This window comes from Oryctolagus cuniculus, chromosome 3 (genome assembly GCF_964237555.1).
Source record: "Oryctolagus cuniculus chromosome 3, mOryCun1.1, whole genome shotgun sequence".
Lineage (NCBI taxonomy): Eukaryota > Metazoa > Chordata > Mammalia > Lagomorpha > Leporidae > Oryctolagus > Oryctolagus cuniculus.
The window spans coordinates 71,900,857-71,919,684 of record NC_091434.1 but is presented as its reverse complement, the minus strand read 5'-3'; the positions used below and the strand labels follow the sequence as shown (position 1 = coordinate 71,919,684).

General features: G+C 43.0%; 1 protein-coding gene across 6 annotated transcripts in view; it reads right to left on the bottom strand.

The window, feature by feature from the left end:
- The window catches only part of LRP2 (LDL receptor related protein 2), a 302,615-nt gene that overhangs the window by 33,198 nt on the left and 250,589 nt on the right, over nt 1–18,828 (bottom strand). For all 6 annotated transcript variants that reach the window (XM_051849416.2, XM_051849415.2, XM_051849414.2 and 3 more), the window contains 10 exons: nt 17,019–17,196; nt 14,536–14,732; nt 13,653–13,898; nt 12,805–12,933; nt 11,431–11,550; nt 9,705–9,821; nt 8,916–9,032; nt 7,970–8,107; nt 5,546–5,668; nt 3,016–3,144 (listed from right to left, as the gene is read on the bottom strand). In XM_051849416.2, coding sequence (XP_051705376.2) covers nt 3,016–3,144; nt 5,546–5,668; nt 7,970–8,107; nt 8,916–9,032; nt 9,705–9,821; nt 11,431–11,550; nt 12,805–12,933; nt 13,653–13,898; nt 14,536–14,732; nt 17,019–17,196 — 1,494 coding nt within the window. The remainder of the gene's footprint in view (nt 1–3,015; nt 3,145–5,545; nt 5,669–7,969; nt 8,108–8,915; nt 9,033–9,704; nt 9,822–11,430; nt 11,551–12,804; nt 12,934–13,652; nt 13,899–14,535; nt 14,733–17,018; nt 17,197–18,828) is intronic.

Here is an 18,828-nt window from a genome sequence, read left to right as displayed (position 1 = left end):
CTCCTGCCTTCGGATCAGCGTGGTGCACCCGCCGCGCTGGCTATTGGAGGGTGAACCAACGGCAAAAGGAAGACCTTTCTCTCTGTCTCTCTCTCACTGTCCACTCTGCCTGTCAAAAAAAAAAAAATTTTTTTTTCTACTTCACATAAGTTGTAAAATTTGTTGCCATAAAGTTTTTCATAGTATTCCTTTATAATCACTTAAAATTTCTGTAAAGTTGGTAGTGATGTCCCCTCTATAACACTAGATACATATAAACTCTTAATGTGGATATTCTGAGCCAGTCACGTAACCTCTGCGGGGCACATGTGCATAGTTAGATATAAAAATCTCCTAGCTTTAAAATCTAAATTTCTGGAGCAAGAGCCCCTAGCAAGAGCAGAAACCACACAGCATTGTGAGATTCTTCCTCAATTTTGAGGACTTCCTTGTAACTTCTTAAAATCACCAATTAAATCCAAATAACAATTCCCAAACTCAAACATATGACACTGTATTTTCATTTTATGAAGAAGAAATAAGAACTATTAGACAAGAAACAGCAACTTTATAATCACATAAATAATATTTGCAACCTGAACATCTTTCCTTGATTTCTTAAAAGTACTAGAAAAATGTCAAAGTCTTTCTGTTTCTGGAATAAGAGAGTGCATTTTACAACACACACACACACACACACACACATACACACATGCAAATAACCGTGTGAGATGACAGGTATGCTAATTTGCTTCACTACAGTAATGATTTCACTATGTATATGAAAACATGTTGTACATTTGAATAAAGAAATCAAACAAGTGTTTTAAATACCTCAGTGATCCTCTTATGAACGAGAAGGCAGGGGGAGGGCGAAAAGGAAGAGGGAGGAGAAGGAGGGAAAAAAAGGCAAGTGGATCAGTAAAACCCAAGAACTGATATTTTAAATAAGAATTCTATGCCTCCGTTAAATTATTAGCCCACAGCAAGAATCATGTATCCATTTAATATCTGACAAAAGAAGCTGCTTCCATGCCTAAATTAATATCCATACTATTCACTTCCTTTAAATAAATCCTGCTTCTAATTAAATGCCACTTGAATAGATATGGCTGTCGTCCATGTTGAGCCTTTTAATTGGCAAAGGCAATTAAAAGAGAGACCAGTGGTTTGACCCACGCCTAACCTGGAAATGTTTCAAACTCCTGAAACTGCTCATATTATCAGCCTCTAGATATCAGAATCCAAATCTGCCACCCCTCTTTCCAAATTGATACTTTTCAAATGTTTAATCAAGTCACTTCATTATGTCAATAATGCCAAGCTCCCCCGAGAAGGTGTATGAAATAAATGGCAACCCAACTCAGGCTGCCTGGTTAGTCACACCCATCTGCAATGCACAAAGGAGAAAAAAATGCCAGGAAATCCTTTGGGTGTCTCAGGGGGAAAAAAAAAGCCCAACAACAATTCAAACCCAAGAATTTGGAAGCATGCAGAGCTAGCTAGGGTGATGAGGTTACAGGCTCTTGGAGTGTGAAGAGCCTTTTTCCTATGAGGCCTGGAGAGGTCACTGTGTGCTCAAAGTGCCACAGCTGTGGGCCGACCCAAGGCCGCCTAGCCTGGAATCACCTAGTTGCTCAAATTCTGCTCTGCCATTCTATGTGACCACAAGCAAGTCACTTGAGTCATGTTATACAGGCAGATGGTCACGGTGACCCAGTGGGCCAACTTGTTCAAGAACGTAGACACTATGTAGGAAAGCACTCCATGAGGTATAAAGAGACCACAAAGGTACGAACTACTGATCTGACGTTCCAAGATTTCCATCAAAATATTGAACTCAAATTATCCTTTGCTTTTGTTCATCAACCTTTCCCTACACAAAATCCTCATTCTACTTTAAAAAAAAAAAAGTAAATATTCCTTCTCATCTTTATCAAAGGCTCCCAAGTCTTTTGTCCTAAGTGTCAAGGATCCTGCAATTATCGTAAGGTGAAAAATTGTGTGCCAGTGCTGTAGTGTAGTGGGCTAAGCCTCCGCCTGTGGCACTGGCATCCCATATAGGCGCCAGTTTGTGTCCTGGCTGCTCCTCTTCCAATCTAGCTCTGGCTGCTCCTCTTCTGATCCAGCTCCCTGCTGATGGCCTGAGTAGAAGATGGCCCAAGTGCTTGGGCCCCTGCAATCCATGTGGGAAACCAGGAAGAAGCTCCAGGCTCCTGGCTTCGGATTGGCCCAGCTCCAGCCATTGTGGCCATTTGAGGAGTGAACAAGTGAATGGAAGACCTTTCTCTCTCTTTCCCTCTCTCTGTCTATAACTCTACCTCTCAAATAAATAAATAAATCTTTAAAAAAAAGATGAAAAAAACGTACAGATCAACAAAATATGTAGCTTAAGGTGCCGAGAGGCACCTAATGGGCCGGGCAGAGGATATGTTGTGCAATTCGTTAGACCAGAGTTCAGATCCTGACTTAAACCTCTCAATGATAGGAAAACCTGACCAATTTATTTAATTCCTAAAATAATTTCACCATTTGTATATTAAAAAGGAAATGATAGGAGCTGGTGCCATGGTGCAGCGGGTAAAACCACCACCTGCAGTGCTGGCATCCCATATGGGCACCGGTTCGAGTCCCGGCTGCTCCACTTCCAATCCAGCTCTCTGCTATGGCCTGGGAAAGCAGCAGGAGATGGACCAAGTCCTTGGGTCCCCACACCCACATGGGAGACCTGGAAGAAGCTCTTGGCTTCCAGCTTCTATCGGCCCAGCTCAGGCCACTGTGGCCATTGGGGAGTGACCCAGTGGATGGAAGACCTCTCTCTCTCTCTCCCTCTCTCTCTCTCTCTCTGCCTCTGTCTCTCTGTAACATGCCTTTCAAATCATAAATAAATAAATCTTTTTTTAAAAAGGGGGGATGATAATACCTAACAAAGTAAACTAAAAAGAAATACTGGGTTGTCATCTTTTTGTTATTGCATGCTTTAATCAGGTAAGCCCAAGTTACTCCAATGGGGTATAAAAATAAGTGTTTACTTACTGCAACCTGCTTCATCTGAATGGTCACCACAGTCATCAACATTATCACACACATAGTGCTGTGAAATGCAATGTCCACTGCTACATTTAAATTCATCTTGTGTACAAGGTCTAGGCGTTGGTGGTCTACCTGTAATTTAAGAACAAGTTAGAGTCAAATCATTTTCCGTCTGTGAAACAAGATGCTTCCCTGTGTGGCAGAGAGAGGTATTGCTCGCCAAATGAACACAGTCTTCCCGAGGTTTCTCAGACTCCCTTGCAGCTAGGTTGCAACCATGTGACTAGTACTAACCAAAGAGCTGAGGGGTAAGTGATCTATGTCTCTTGGAAGCCCATGTGACTCCTCTGTGTCTTCTCTGCTGCTACAGCAGGATTGAAAGCCACATGTCAGGTGGCACAGCTACAAGATGGAAGATGGCTATGCAACCCATACTGGCTTTTCAATGAAGAAGAAACAAATCTTTGTTTTATTATACCACTGAGACTTTGGGATTTGTTGGTGGCAGCAACTAGTATCAACTAGTATTATCCTTAATAATATAGAGTGATGAGAAAAGTAGGGTGCTTCTATAACAAAATCCTAAACTCTATGGCATTGGCTAAACAGCCAGGAAGCAGGCAATGAGGAAACTAACACTGGAAGCAGAAAAGATGGAGACCCATGCTATACAATAGCATAAAATAGGAAGGTTTGTTGAACTTCTCAACCTGCAAAAAGAGGTTAGAAAACAGAATGCTAGGGACCAACATTGTGGCATAGCAGGTTAAGCCGCCACCTACAAAACCAGTATCCTATAGGGGCACCAATTTGAATCCCAGTTGCTCCACTACTGATCCAGTACCCTGCTAAAGAGCCTGGGAAAGCAGTGGAAGATGACCCAAGTGGTTGGGCTCCTGTGACCCACATGGGAAGCCCAAATGGAGTTCCAGGCACTTGGCTTCAATCTGGACTAGTCTTTGCAATTGCAGATGGACGATTCTTTTCTCTTCTCTTCTCTTCTCTTCTCTTCTCTTCTCTTCTCTTCTCTTCTCTTCTCTTCTCTTCTCTTCTCTCTCTCTCTCTCTCTCTCTCTCTCCCCTTTTCTCTGCCTTTCCTTCTCTGTAACTCTGCTTTCAAATAAATAAATTTTTATTTTAAAAAAAGGGAAAATAGAATGTTAATGATGTGCATTGGCTGCCATCACCTGAGTTTGGCCAGGTAGTGCTAAAAAAGAGAGAAGCCAAAAGAAGAACTGGTTTATTCAAAAGCAGAAATGAAAGAAAATAAAGTCCAGAAATGTGCAGTGCAGAAAAACCAATCACTTCTGGGTCCCAAACAGCAGAAGTCTAAACTTCAAAAGGCTTTGAGACACAAAGATCCGGAAACACCACTGTTGCACAAAATGATGCCCTGCTACTTTTCTGGACAGCCTGAAACTGACAATCAGTGGAGAGAGATGTGAAGGATAGAGACAGAGCAAGCAAATGAAGCAGGTTCAAGAGCTATGTCCCCAAACGAACACTGGGTCAGGGTTCCTAACTTTTAGAACTGTCTGGAAGCTCCTAGATCACAAGTGGCTAGGTTCTGAGGGATCTGCCAAACACATGACACTTCAAGGCTCTTGGGCCCTCCACCTCCTACAAGCAGGAAGTGGGCTAAGAAGGCTGTGCAGCCCCTAGGGAGGTGCAGTTCCCTGTTCTCTCTCTATCTGAAGAAGAAAACAGGCCCAGGTCCCTCTGGGACAGGAACTGTACATGAACATTTTAAGGCCACATCAACACAAGGAAAGTAAAATGGAAAAACAGGCATTTATCTAAATTTTCCAAACTAATGTAATTTTTGACCAAAAAAGGTATTATAAATTAGGAATAATGTTTCTCAGTGACTTTTTTCTAGGGAAATTAAACTGCTCAAAAGTTAATCCACTCTTCCTTCCAATGGATAGATTTTAAACATACTCCAAATTCAGATATTTCACTACTTAAAATATTAAATTCAACCATTTGAAATTTCTATCTTAAATCCATCCATCATTTTTTGTCTTCTGGAAAATGAATGTTCACTTTCAGTGAGGATACTGGATAAGCACTGTTAACACCTGTACTGTCTTACTATGGTAATCTCTTTGGCTGGGCATTGAGAAGGAATATTCATTCACATGTCTAAATTAGCAATTAGCCATTCTAGGCTGAAGTGTGGCCAAATCTCACCTTTGAAAGCAACTGCCTTAACAATTTGAAAGTGTGATTCAACCAGTACTTAGTGTTTATATTCATCTCCTTACGAGAACAGAATGGGGAAACATAGTAAATGCTTAACCAAAGACTGAAGAAAGAGATTTGCCAATATCTGGCTCAAGCGAGATGGGAAGTGGGCAGAGTTGCATCTGAGTAATGCATGTGACTGTATGGTGTTATACACAACTAAACCAGCGGAGAGCAGCAAACAGAGGCACAACTTCAACCTCTACAGAAAAACCTGAAACTGTTTGCAGACTGTAGACAACTGGGGGCCCTGATTTTTTCCCTCCACCCTCCAGGCTTTTACTTACAGTGTTCCTCTTTCTCATCAGTCCCATCTCCACAGTCATCCACACCATTGCACTGCCGATGACTGTATATACAGCGGCTGTTGTCACACCGGAAACGGTGTGGTGGATCACAGGGAACACCCACTGTAAGGTGAGTTAGAAAAACGAAATTGAGAGTTTAGACTATAACAGAAGTGTCAGTGTCTAAGACCTCCATGCTGGCACCAGGCCTGCTTCATTTGTCCATTCACTCACTCAAATGACAAATATCTCTTGAGTATCTAGTGCACAGACAAGATCCTGTGCGGGGTACTAGACACAAGGAACAAGAAAGACACAGAGCTTGTCCTCAGGGAACTTCATTCTAGCAGTGAATCAGACTTTACAAACTTTTACTTCAATTACTGTGAAACACATACTTGGGGCTCTGCTACCCACCAGAGGGAGGATATATCAGAAGAGGCTCCACATGAGAAGTTTTGGAGTCAGGGAGGAGCTTGGCAGGTTTGGGGACCTCCAGAAAGTCCTCTGTGCCTGGAGCACAGAGTGCGGAACACAGCGGTGGCCATGGGGCTGGCCAGGCCTGCAGGAGGGTCCATGGGCTTGCATTCCAACAGACCGGAGGCTGTGGTTTAGTCCTCTGACCACAGCTGCCATTGAGCATGAAGGTTTCACTGAGGTTTTACACTGTTAGGACTTTCCTTCCAGAATTCCCTCGCCTCTTACATTGAAAGTAGATATTTCACAGTCCAAGCCAGACCCACTTTGTTGTCCAGAGTAAGGCCTCTTGTCTCACTGTTTATAGAGCTGTGAAGAACCCAGGGGTGGTACCCAGGTCCTTCACTTGTGCAGTACAAGGGACATGGTCTTCCATGTATGCACCAGGAATTCAATGACCTCCACATATTTCTTTCACACGGAGGGTTTGGGCAGATTGATTGTCTTTCTGCCTTTGCACTACATACAGGGGCCAAGAAGGAAGATTTGGAATGAGGCTAGCTGGGGAGAAAACATCTTTAAGGGTTGGTGCTTGGAGGTATCACTGTAAAAGGCAAGTGCAACATTGCAAAATAGTGTTGGTCATTTTAAAAAATGCAGCTGTGTTGCTGTCTCTCCAAAGTTAAATTTCACTAGCTATGGGCAGTTTATACTACAGAGAGAAGTGACTCAGTATGTACCTCTTTTATGAAAGTCAGGCATGATTAAGATTTTTTTTCTTTTAATATTCATCAAGATGAAAACAAAATTTTAAAAAATGACTAGTTCCTATCAAGTAAGAGATGGTAATAAAAGTACTGGAACACCACTATGAAAATATAATGTAATATAAATTATAAAATATGAGTAAATATAATTAACAATCTCTGGGAGGGAAGCAGGCCATTGGACTAAAACTGAGTAGTGAGGAAACCAGGGAAGGGAAGGGAAGGGAAGAAGTGAGGGGAAGGTCAGAGGCAAACTGCAGTTAAGACTGGGGAGCTGATGAGGACTTCCAGCAAGAATGCTGCTCCTAGGGTCCCTACTCCTCTGATGGGGGTTTTCATTTACAGAAAGTCCTTAAATTTTAGTTTGCATCACAATCAGCTGAAGGCTTGCCTAGATTGCCGGGGCCCTACCCTCAGACATTCAGTTTGTGTAGATATGCGGTGGGACCCATGAACTTGCATTTCCGACATGCTTCCCAGTGACACTGGCATTTCTAGTCCAGGGAAGACACTTTGAGCACTGTTACCATGGCAAGTCTCCAGTGACTCAAAGCATAGGGCAAAATAACTGAAACAAATTCTATTTTCATTCGCTTTGTTAAAATCAAGTGCTTGCCATGATGGGATTAAATTAAAAAGCTAAGGGGCCCTTTAAAATGCATATGCACAGGCCCCATCCTTGGAGATTCTGCTTTTTGGGTCTAAACTCCGAGTGAGGCCAGGGCACGTGACACTGAAACACCTCTCTCCTATCAATTCTGCCACGTACCTGAATTGAGGTTCACTGATTTAAGAAATATACATCATACAACAAGAGAAAACTAAATGGCCTTGTACTATGATGTTGAAGGGAAGTGTAAAGGGCCAAGTGAGTCATAAAATTTCCTAAAAATGTCCCCGGTAGCAAATACGGATTTGAAGAGGTAACATCAAGGAGTACCCCCTCATATTTCAACCACAACAGACCTGCCTGGTATGCACACTAGGTTTACAAGTGAGATTTCTTTTGAAGAAATTGTTTTTTAAGGGCATACAATGCTTTAAAAAATAGATGTTGGTTCGACTTTCTCAGACAGAAAATTGAAGCAGGAGAGTCAAGAGAAATCACGCGAGGGTTTATCACTTGTGTTGTTCTCACAAACTGCACCGCTGTCCTCCAGGATCCCACCCTACATAAGAGAAACCCCAAGGTGCTGCCAGACAACACCACTCCCATTCACCCCACTCTTTTCCCTCTTACAGCACAGATGAAGTTCTTCATCAGAGCCATCGCCACAGTCGTTATCACCATCACATTTCCAAAGTGACTGGATGCAAACGTGGTTTTTACATTCAAACATAGTAGCTGGGCAGTATGTACCATTGGGAAAGCGAGTGGCTGTTGAGAGGGAGGAGACATATTGGAATTATTAAACAAATTTACTCGTTTTGGAAAGCTATCCCACTGCTTCTCCTTTATCTCTTGACACCAAAGCTGCTCTTCCTTATTTACCCACTGAAGCTGTTCTTCCTTGTTCATCTAGAGGTATTACTGCCTTACCCTGTCTAGGATTCTGATGGAATGTGTCTGGACAATTGTCCAAGCCCAGTTTTCAACAACATGGGTAGCGCTGGACTTTGTCTCTACTGGCCAAGTCTGGCTTGACCCATAATACACTTACAAGGTCTATGAAACCAGGTGTTAAGGTGTGACAACCACACTAGCAACTACTTACTATGGACAGTCACCAGTAATGAATATTTATATACTAATTCATAAAGAGTGAAATGTGAGCAATCATATTGGTTTTATATTTTTTATATTTTATATGCCAACACGTAACTCAGAAAATTTAATGCTGTCTATTCAATCTGTTCAAATACCCAACCCAAGTTCTAATACTAGTTCATTCATTGCTTGAATAGTCTTTTTGGCCTGAAATTTTTTTTTATCCAATTAATGATTTGTATAGCTGCTAATAATACAAGATAAATAGTCTACCAGTTGAGGCTACTTAATAATTCTCTATTTAAAATATTATTAATGAAATGCACTTGACTTGAAATGGAAATAATGGATATGATGACTCAGACTCCAGGTGAATTGATAATTATCAATGAATGCTGAATAGAACATGTATATGGCCTTTTAGTCAAAGAAGTGGTAGCTGACAGATAAGCAGGACCACAGGTGTCCAGGGACTTACGACAACTAGCTTCATCAGAGGCATCCAAACAGTCGGCTCTTCCATCACATTTTATATGGTTGGGCACACAGTGTCCGCTGGTACACTGAAAATAGTCAGGATGGCAGGTCCTCATGTCTGAAGAGAGAGGATTGGCACGCCCAGGAGGCCTTGTCATTTGTAGGCAGGTGTTGGTACATGGAGTGTGGTGAGTACTCTCCTACATTCTTAACCACACGTCCAGACTGGCTCAAAGGAAATGAATAAACTGTCCAAACTCACTTTTTCCACTTAACATATGCAGGTAGAAGGACTTATCTCTCCTCTATTAAATGACCACTAGCTCTTAAAGATTTTCAGCAGAAACTCAAATTCTCCAATTTTTATAGGCGTCCTGACTTTCCTCAGTTAACAATCAATAAAGAGCTATAAAAGTTACGTGGGGTTCAGGATTCCTGCTCCAATGCTCTGACCATTACACTTTGCTCTGATCACAACTTTCTGTGAACATCAGAAAGATCAATGTTTTTGTTTACAAGGTCAAGGTTTGCTCCTAGGAAATGTTTGGGATTGTTTTTTAATTCCCTGCTATTTTCCCCTGTTATGATTGATCTAGGCTGCTACAATTTATGAATAAAGCATAGAAAATACAGAGCAGAAGATATGGTATTCTGCTAAGTTTTACACATGACATAAATTACACAAAATTCAGTTTACTCTAAAAAGTCTAATAAATACGAATTTGAAGTTACCATGCAGTCATAGTACAAGAGTCTATGGAACCCTCCCCAAAATGATTTTGACAATTACCACAGTCCCGCTCGTCTGAGTTGTCCCCACAGTCATTGTCTTGGTCACAGATCCACAGAGAAGGAATGCATTGTTGATTGGCACATCGAAACTCACTCTCTGTGCACTCCCGGGGGACTGAAAAGAAAGCCATGTGGCCATTAGTGTGCACCAGGAATCAAACACAGGAACCAGACTTGTTAACTGGTCAAGGCACCCTCGATGCCCAATATCCTCCTGCATCCCACATTCCTCTAAAACTCTTCCTCTAAAACTAGACCCGCTACTTCAATTTTAAGTCTATAAAAAATGGCTTTTATAAGAGGTTTATCCAAAGATATTTTTTATCACAGAGTTTGATTTTCTTCTTTTTATATTTGATTTTTTAAATTTTTAGTAATATAAAGAGAACAGATTTCATATATTCCATAGGTATAATTCTAAGATAACAATATTTCCTCCCCACCTTTCCTGTTCCCCCCAACTTCCCTCCTTCCTTCCTATTTTTTCTTTAATTTTTGCAGAAACATAATTTCAATCCACCCTATAATCAAAGGCTTAAAATATCTGATTTCATGAAACTCTAGATGATCTCTTTTTTTTAAAGGTTTATTTAGTTATTTGAAAGGCAGAGTTACAGAGAGGCAGAGAGAGAGAGGTCTTCTATCCGCTGGTTCACTCCCCAGACGGCAGGGGCCCAAGGACTTGGGCTACCTTCTACTGCTTTCCCAGGCCATTGCAGAGAGCTGGATTGGAAGTGGAGCAGCCAAGACTCAAATCGGCACCCATATGGGATGCCGGCACTGTGAGAGGAGAATTTGCCCACTATGCCACAGCACCGGCCCCTAGATGATCTCTTCAAAGATTCAACATGTGTTCTTTTTAGTAAACAGTAAAATGCCTCTTGGAATGCCCCATTGTTTAAGAGGTTTGTAATTGGTTAATATTTGCAGCTGTAACCAGTATTCTAAGTATTTCAATTACCTGCCATGAACAGTATTATTTCTCACTTCTAAAAGGTAGTGAAAATTAGAGTGTATTTCATATTAGCCAATTTGGAATCGACATATATCACTGCTATATACTCAGGATGGGGCTTCATGAAAGCTGTTTTCAAAGCATGCCCAATTATTCAGGACTGGCCCTCGAGTTTGGTGTGAGTCAGACCTTTGGCATCCTTTCCTTAAACTCTGTCCAGTTCCTAGTAGCCAGTACCTTCAACTGAGATGGAAGAACTAAAACCTGACCTGTCACTTGAACAACAGGCATCCTGAAATAGTCAGCTGTTCCAGGAAGGAAAACAATCCAAACTCAAGTTCTCCCTCTTCTATTAAGATCATTTGGTGGAAAGAACCTAAGGAACAAGATCTTTAGGTTAACGCCTTTCCTTCCTCTACTTCTCTTGGAACAGATTTTCTCTCTCTATTCTATTTATCTGATTGTATTTACACTTGCTCATAGATCATCTCCAGTTCTTTGGGGAAAAGAAGTTGGGTGGAAATAAGTTGTCAGAAACAAGCAAACAAAAATTCCTAAATATCTTCCTCTTCCCAAAGCTTGATTATAAACATCTCAGAAGATGTTGGACCTTTGTTCAAAGAGAACGTGGAACTGAATCACCCAGCAGACATAGATATGAGAGAGCTGTTGTCCTAGCCTTTGAGGATGAATGCAGCGAACAACTGAATGAAGAAGAGAGTGATCCTCACAGGGCGGCACATAGGCTCGCAGAACCAGAAGCACTCACCACAGTTCTCCTCATCCGAGTTATCCCCACAGTCATTGTGCTCATCACATTTCCAGCGAAGAGGGATGCAGTGGTGATTTTTACATCGGAATTCTCCCAAAGGATTACATGTCCTGTCCTCTGCAAGGCACAGTCATTGCAAAGAGTCCATAAACCAGTGGTCAAGAAATGCACAAAGTAGAATATGTCACCACACTCTGGAAGCTCTCAGAGAGAGGAATGCCAGCAACACTTGTTGTCAATATCCCTTGTTTGGCTTAACTGAAACCTATTCCATGGCTCAAAACTAGGTCCATTCCCTTTTGTATGAATTGTTCAAAAAATGAATAGGTATCTGGTTATAATCTGCAACAAAGGTCTGATAAGGGAGGTTAAAAGGATGCCACAAGCAAACTAAAGAACATTCCCATCATCACGTTGTCATTAGTCAATTAGACTCAATATTAGTAAAACAACTCAGTATCTTCTTTTCTACTCTTCCAATTAAACCAAGCACACATTCATAGACACACTGGTTTCTAGTTAGAGTATATGCCTAATCTTGAAAATTCCCATTAATACAGTTGGCCCTTGGTCCATACATTCTTCCCATGTTGCCATAGTGGCTACAGCTATCCAATGGATGAAATGGAAAGTCAGAAATAAATTAGAATATGAAACAAACAATATTCTGACTTGAAAATATACATTTTGGTGATAGATGTCAATTCTTTTCTCTATTCTTCTTTCACCCAATCTGTAAGATTAGGCAAGCCACTTAAATTTGTCAAGTATGAATAAGGATTCTACATTTGGGAGAAATGACTCAAGTCCCTAAAATCTCAAGTATGTCTTTCCCAATTATAACATCTTTTGGGATGGAGTGTCATTTAAGATGATATAAATGAACTTCCCCCCACAGCCCTGTACTATGGTGGAATGAGAAGGCCATGCCAAGATGGCCACTGATAACAGGGCCTGCCTGGCAACAGGCTGTGATTGGATGGCTTCAGAAACTGCCTGGCAACAGGCTGTGATTGGTTAGGGCATAAACTGCCCCTTGACCAGATTGGCTGCCTTGGCTATATAAGCTGCTATACCAACTGAAATAAATGAGTCTGCAGGCTGCTTGCATCTGGCCTACTTTCACCCGGCTCCTGGAGTCTGTGTGGTGACTCCGTGCCTCCTGCCCCCACCAAGCTCCTCTTCTCAGAATGAATCCACCACAACACTGTACATGCTATAAAAAGGTAACATGTTATTATAGCAACCAACAACTTACCCTTTAAAAGGTTAAAAAAGGAAAGATGACATAGGAAATGCACACTCATCTCTTTTACAATAAATGTACTGGGCACTTAGATTTGTCCATCCCCCATCCCCAACCCCTCTTACCGCAGCCTTGTTCATCACTGTTGTCCCTGCAGTCATCGACACCATTGCACACAGCCCACCGTGGGATGCAGCGGTAGTTGGTTTTACAGCTGAATTCCGTATGGTTGTCACAGTTATGTGCGGATGTCACTGGAAAGGCAAGAGGCAGCAAAGTCAGAACTGAAGTCTCAGTCCTGTGGGGAAAGGGTGCCCGAAGGCACCTTTCTGCTGTCACACTGGAGACGTGGTGCTGATGGGTAACAAGTATCAGGAAGAAATTTTGCCTGGCTCATACTGAAGTCAGTAAGCTGGCAGGTAACAATAACTGATTGCCAACAAAACCAATGCTGGCAACTCATTTATAATGAGCAGAAAATCGGTCCTAAGTCTCCTCACTATCTCAGTGCCACTCATTTGTTTTGCAGTGTAACTTTTGCAGGAGGCAGGTGTGGGTTAGAAAACCTGACTTGCAGTGTTAGCTCTGCTACTAAATGGGAACGTGACCATATATAATAGCCTAACTTTTCTTTACCTATAAAACAGGAATTGGTTAATACTCACGTTCCCTTGCTCCCAGTGTTTCTCTGATGCTCAAATGAGAAAGTGCTGGATACACAAAATATAAGCTCTTATGACTATATCCTGGATAAGCAACTAGAGGAAGTACCACCCAGTTCAGAAACACAGTCTGACTCAACTTGTAAGCAATACAGCTATCTACTGACTTGCCGTGCCAGAGGTCACAGTGCGAGCTGAGTGGGAGCATCTCATGTGGCTGAAGAAGGGGGTTCCATGTCTCTGCAAAGCCACACAGAGGTTCTCCTTGTTCCCCTGCTCTGGCCATGCTTTACCCCACCCCAGGAACTCACGGCATTCCGGGATTGGCTCATCTGAATGGTCTCCACAGTCATTATCTACATCACACTTCCACGACTGAGGGATGCAGCGGCCATTGTCACACTTAAACTGGCCTGGCCGGCAGGTCCTGCTGGCACAGTGGGAGCTCTCTTCGTCTGAGTTGTCCCCACAGTCGTTCACTGTGTCACACTGCCAGGCTTCCGGGATGCAACGCTTGTTGGCACACTGCCACTCATTGGACTCACACCGGTGGTTATCTATAAGCAGGAGCATTTGGTTGTCAGCTTAGAAGGCACCAAGGATTTAAATCTTAATGTACTAATTATCAACCAGTGCTACTACATGGGCAGTTGTTTCTTTTACCATCACTGCCTCCAAAATTCTTAAATGTCTTTTTCTTGCATGTAGAATGAAGGGATAAGGACTAGATGCCCTGCTGTGCTAAGTGCACTCTCCCCCATCCCTATTCCCTTTCTAGACAATGGTCTTCAAATGATTTGTGTTGCTATTGTTGACTTGTCACTTTAAGGTTGGAGGATTTTTTTTTCCTTTTTCAATGGAAACACAAATGTTACAAGTGAGAGTCCTTTTTTGAAATCAGGGTGAAAAACAGTCATTTCATCTTTATTGTTAGCTCTCAAGGAGGATTATATCCTAGCACATGGTGAACAACCACCAATTTAGACAACTTATTATCTGCCTCAAGATTTCTTTAAAAAAAAAAAAACCTGTAAAAATAGATACAAGAGGGGCCTTGAGTTTTCTTACAAGGCTTGGAACTGGTTTTGCTTTTGGCATTGAGGAAATCCCCAGAGAAACATGACTATACACAGTCAACTATAGAGGTAGGCAAAAAAAAAAAATTGTAAAAAGGCAGAAAGAAACTCAACAAACCACAGAGGGCATGTTCTTCATCAGACCCATCGGGACAATCCTGGCGAGCATTGCACAAGGTCCGTGAGCTAGTGCAGTTGCCATCCTTGCACTGGAACTGTCCAAGCCGGCAGTAGCGCTGAGGGCACAGGGCCGATTCATCAGAGCCATCAGAACAGTCTCTCTGTCCATCACATTTCCACCAAATGGGAATACACCTGCTCAGAGAAAACACCACACTTCACTAGCAAGGTCTCAGGGGCCAGAGGAGAGGGCAAGGGCTGCCTGGGGAGAAGAAATCACACTGAATCCCAAGTAACAAAGTGCATGAGTTCTCCTGTGGACCTAGGAAAGGATTAAAGTTCAGTTACAGTGCCACAATTCCAGAGGAAACATAACTCGAAGAGATGGGGATGGTTTGCTGAGAACCAAATACACACTGAAATGTGCTCTGGGTATGATGATTAAATTCTTTTCACAACAAACAATTGACTGGGTGCTTGGAGCCATGATTTTAGAAGCAGTGATTGGTTGAGGCTGACTTAGAAGACCACTGGGTGCTTGGAGCCATGATTTTAGAAGCAGTGATTGGTTGAGGCTGACTTAGAAGACCTTTAGGTACTGGTTGGGAAGTCGAAGCACACTAACAGGTGTTGAGTGCCTACATCAATGATAAGTATACTGATAGAGTCTTAATCTCAGATATTTTATTTAATCACCAAAATAATCAGTTATGATATCTTAAACTCTGATTTGCATGAACAAATCTATCCACATCGCTATCTGACTCAGTTCCCCTATCCATCAATGTCCTGTGGCCACTGTCAGGAAAATAATCTGTGGCTATGTTTCATAGCAAGAACAATCGATAATAAACAGATTTGAATGTGTAACTCTATATCCTCTGGCACAGGATCTAAGGAGCTAGACCTGTATGGGTGTGGAGAACACAGTGAAATTCTATCACCCTGAGGGCTATGTTTCAGTTTACCCTTACATACACTTTGGCCCTAATGCTCTGGACATGCACTAGAAATAAGAAATATATAGTCTGCTCTCCTCTCTACAACATAAAAACCCACATACAATTTGGTTAACAAATTCCTTCTATTCAAGTAAGGAATCTTCTGAAGTTGGAGGCTGAGAGCCTTGGTATGGTCCACATGGACCAAATCTTTGTTCATTAAAAAACTTCTGGGCTGGTGCTGTGGTGCACTAGATTAATCCTCCACTTGTAGCGCCGGCATCCTATATGGACACTGGTTCTAGTCCTGGTTGCTCCTCTTCCAGTCCAGCTCTCTGCTGTGGCCCGGGAGTGCAGTGGAGGATGGCCCAAGTGCTTGGGCCCTGCACCTGCATGGGAGACCAGGAGGAAGCACCTGGCTCCTGGTTTTGGATCAGTGCAGCTCTAGCCGTTGCGGCCACTTGGAGTGTAAACCAACAGAAGGAAGACCTCTCCCCCCTGCCTCCTTTTTTTTTTTTTTTTTTTTGACAGGCAGAGTGGACAGTGAGAGAGAGAGAGACAGAGAGAAAGGTCTTCCTTTGCCATTGGTTCACCCTCCAATGGCCGCCGCGACTGGAGCGCTGCGGCCGGCGCACCGCGCTGATCTGAAGGCAGGACCAGGTACTTATCCTGGTCTCCCATGGGGTGGCAGGGCCCCAGTACTTGGGCCATCCTCCACTGTACTCCCTGGCCACAGCAGAGAGCTGGCCTGGAAGAGGGGCAACCGGGACAGAATCCGGCACCCCGACCGGGACTAGAACCTGGTGTGCCGGCGCCGCAAGGCAGAGGATTAGCCTAGTGAGCCGCGGTGCCGCGCCCCCCTCCCCCCGGCCTCTTAATCTCTCACTGTCTACAACTCTGCCTGTCAAATAAATAAAATAAAATCTTTAAAAAAGAAAAGAAAAGAAAAGAAAAGAAAAGAAAAGAGAAGAGAAGAGAAGAGAAGAGAAGAGAAGAGAAGAGAAGAGAAGAGAAGAGAAGAGAAGAGAAAAGAAAAGAAAAGAAAAGAAAAGAAAAGAAAAGAAAAGAAAAGAAAAGAAAAGAAAAGAAAAGAAAAGAAAAGAAAAGAAAAAGAAAACTTCTGGGGCCGGTGCTGTGATGTAGCAGATTAAGTGATTGCCTGCAATGCTGGCACCCCTTTGAGTGACAGTTCAAGTCCAATCTGCTCCACTTTGGATCCAGTACCCTGCTAATGCTCCTGGGAAGGCAGCAAAAGACAGCCCAAGTCCTTGGGCCCCTGCACCGATGTGGGAGATCCAGATGAAGCTCCTGGCTCCTGGCTTTAGCCTTGCCCAGCCACAGCCATTATGGCCATGTGGGGAGTGGACCTGTGGATGGAAGATCCTTCTCTTTCTCTATCTCTTTCTCTGCACCTCTGCCTTTCAAATAAATAAATTTAAAAAATCTTAAAAAAAGAAAACATCTATCCCCTGAAGCCTTGAAGTTCCATGTGTGCTCAAAGGATGGACAGGCACTGGAGAGAAAGGAAAGAGAGCCTTACTTTTCATTGTTAGCACACAGGAATTGGGTGCTGGAGCACATGGGCAGGCAGCGTGTGGTGCCGCCTGTGTGAAGGGTCTGGAAGTCGTCTGGACACTCGCAGGTGAATCCTTTTCCTCCTGCTTTGATGAGGCAGAGATGAGAACAGCCACCATTGTTGATGCCACAAGGATTGTTCACTAGTGTAAAGAAAAAAAAGTGCATTTCTTCACAAAGAGTATGAAGCATATAACACTCACTACTCATCTTGATTAACTCACCATTTCTTAGAGATGAAGAAAAATACCCTGTTTTATGTTTTTTCCAAAAGTTCATAAATAGGACATATAGTTAGACAAGCCACAACCCTTTGCTTTGAGAAAGCTTATTTGTATACTACCAGAAGTGAGGCTCTTACTGGTGTTGGGTTTCTTCTTCTATTTCTAAAAAAAAAATTATTTTCATTGACACTCAGTAATTGTTCATATTTAAGTGGTGTCCAGAATCAAAGTCAAAATATTAATTTCCAAGGGCCAGCATTGTGACACCGCAGGTTCAGTCATCACCTGCAATGCCAGCATCCCATGAGTGCCAGTTCCAGTCCCAGTTGCTCTACTTCTGATCCAGCTCCCTGTAATGCACCTACGGAAGCAGCAGAGAATGGCCCAAATACTTGCACCCCTGCCACCCACTTGGAAGACCATCGTGGCCATTTGGGGAGTGAACCAGTGGATGGAAGATTCTCTCTCTCCCTCTCTTTCTGTAAGTCTTCCTTTCAAATAAATAAATACATATTTTTAAAAACTCAACTTCTAGGCCGGCGCTGCGGCTCACTAGGCTAATCCTCCGCCTTGCGGCACCGGCACACCAGGTTCTAGTCCCGGTCGGGGCGCCAGATTCTGTCCCGGTTGCCCCTCTTCCAGGCCAGCTCTCTGCTGTGGCCAGGGAGTGCAGTGGAGGATGGCCCAAGTACTGGGGCCCTGTACCCCATGGGAGACCAGGAGAAGTACCTGGCTCCTGCCATCGGATCAGCACCGTGCACCGGCCGCAGCGCGCTGGCTGCGGTGGCCATTGGAGGGTGAACCAACGGCAAAAGGAAGACCTTTCTCTCTGTCTCTCTCTCTCACTGTCCACTCTGCCTGTCAAAAAATAAATAAATAAATAAATAAATAAAAAACTCAACTTCTAGCAGATGCTCTATTCATTTCCTCATTCAAAGGACACAAGCAAGGCAAATCTGAGCAAGAACAGTGTGACTGGGTAAATGAAGCATTGTCATTATTAACTTTCTGGGTCACCACTTAGAGGTGAGATTGATTTCTAATGAAATAAAATGAAGAATATCAATTTCCAAAAGGAAATATTGAATATTTATTTTTTGAATTCTCATTTTCCCTTACTACTAAGTTTACAACAAAGCAGATCCAGAAAAAAAATGGCTGTCCCCAAAGTATATTTCAGATTTTGATAGGTTATTTCTTATTTTTAAAGACTTATTTTATTTATTTGAAAGGCAGAGCTACAGAGGGAGAGGGGGATGGAGAGGGAGAGGGAGAGGGAGTCTTCCATATGCTGGTTATCTCCCCAAATGGCCACAATGGCCAGGGCTGGGCCAGGCCGAAGCCAGGAGCCAAAAGCTTTCCCCTGGGGTCTCCCATGTTGAATGCAGGGGCCCAAGCAGTTGGGCCATCTTCTCTGTTTCCCATGTGCATTAGCAGGAAGCTGCATTGGACGTGGAACAGCCAGGACTCGAACTGGTGCCCATATGGGATGCCAGTGCTGCAGGCAATGGCTTAACTCACTATGCCACAGCTGGGCCCCTGCTATATCAT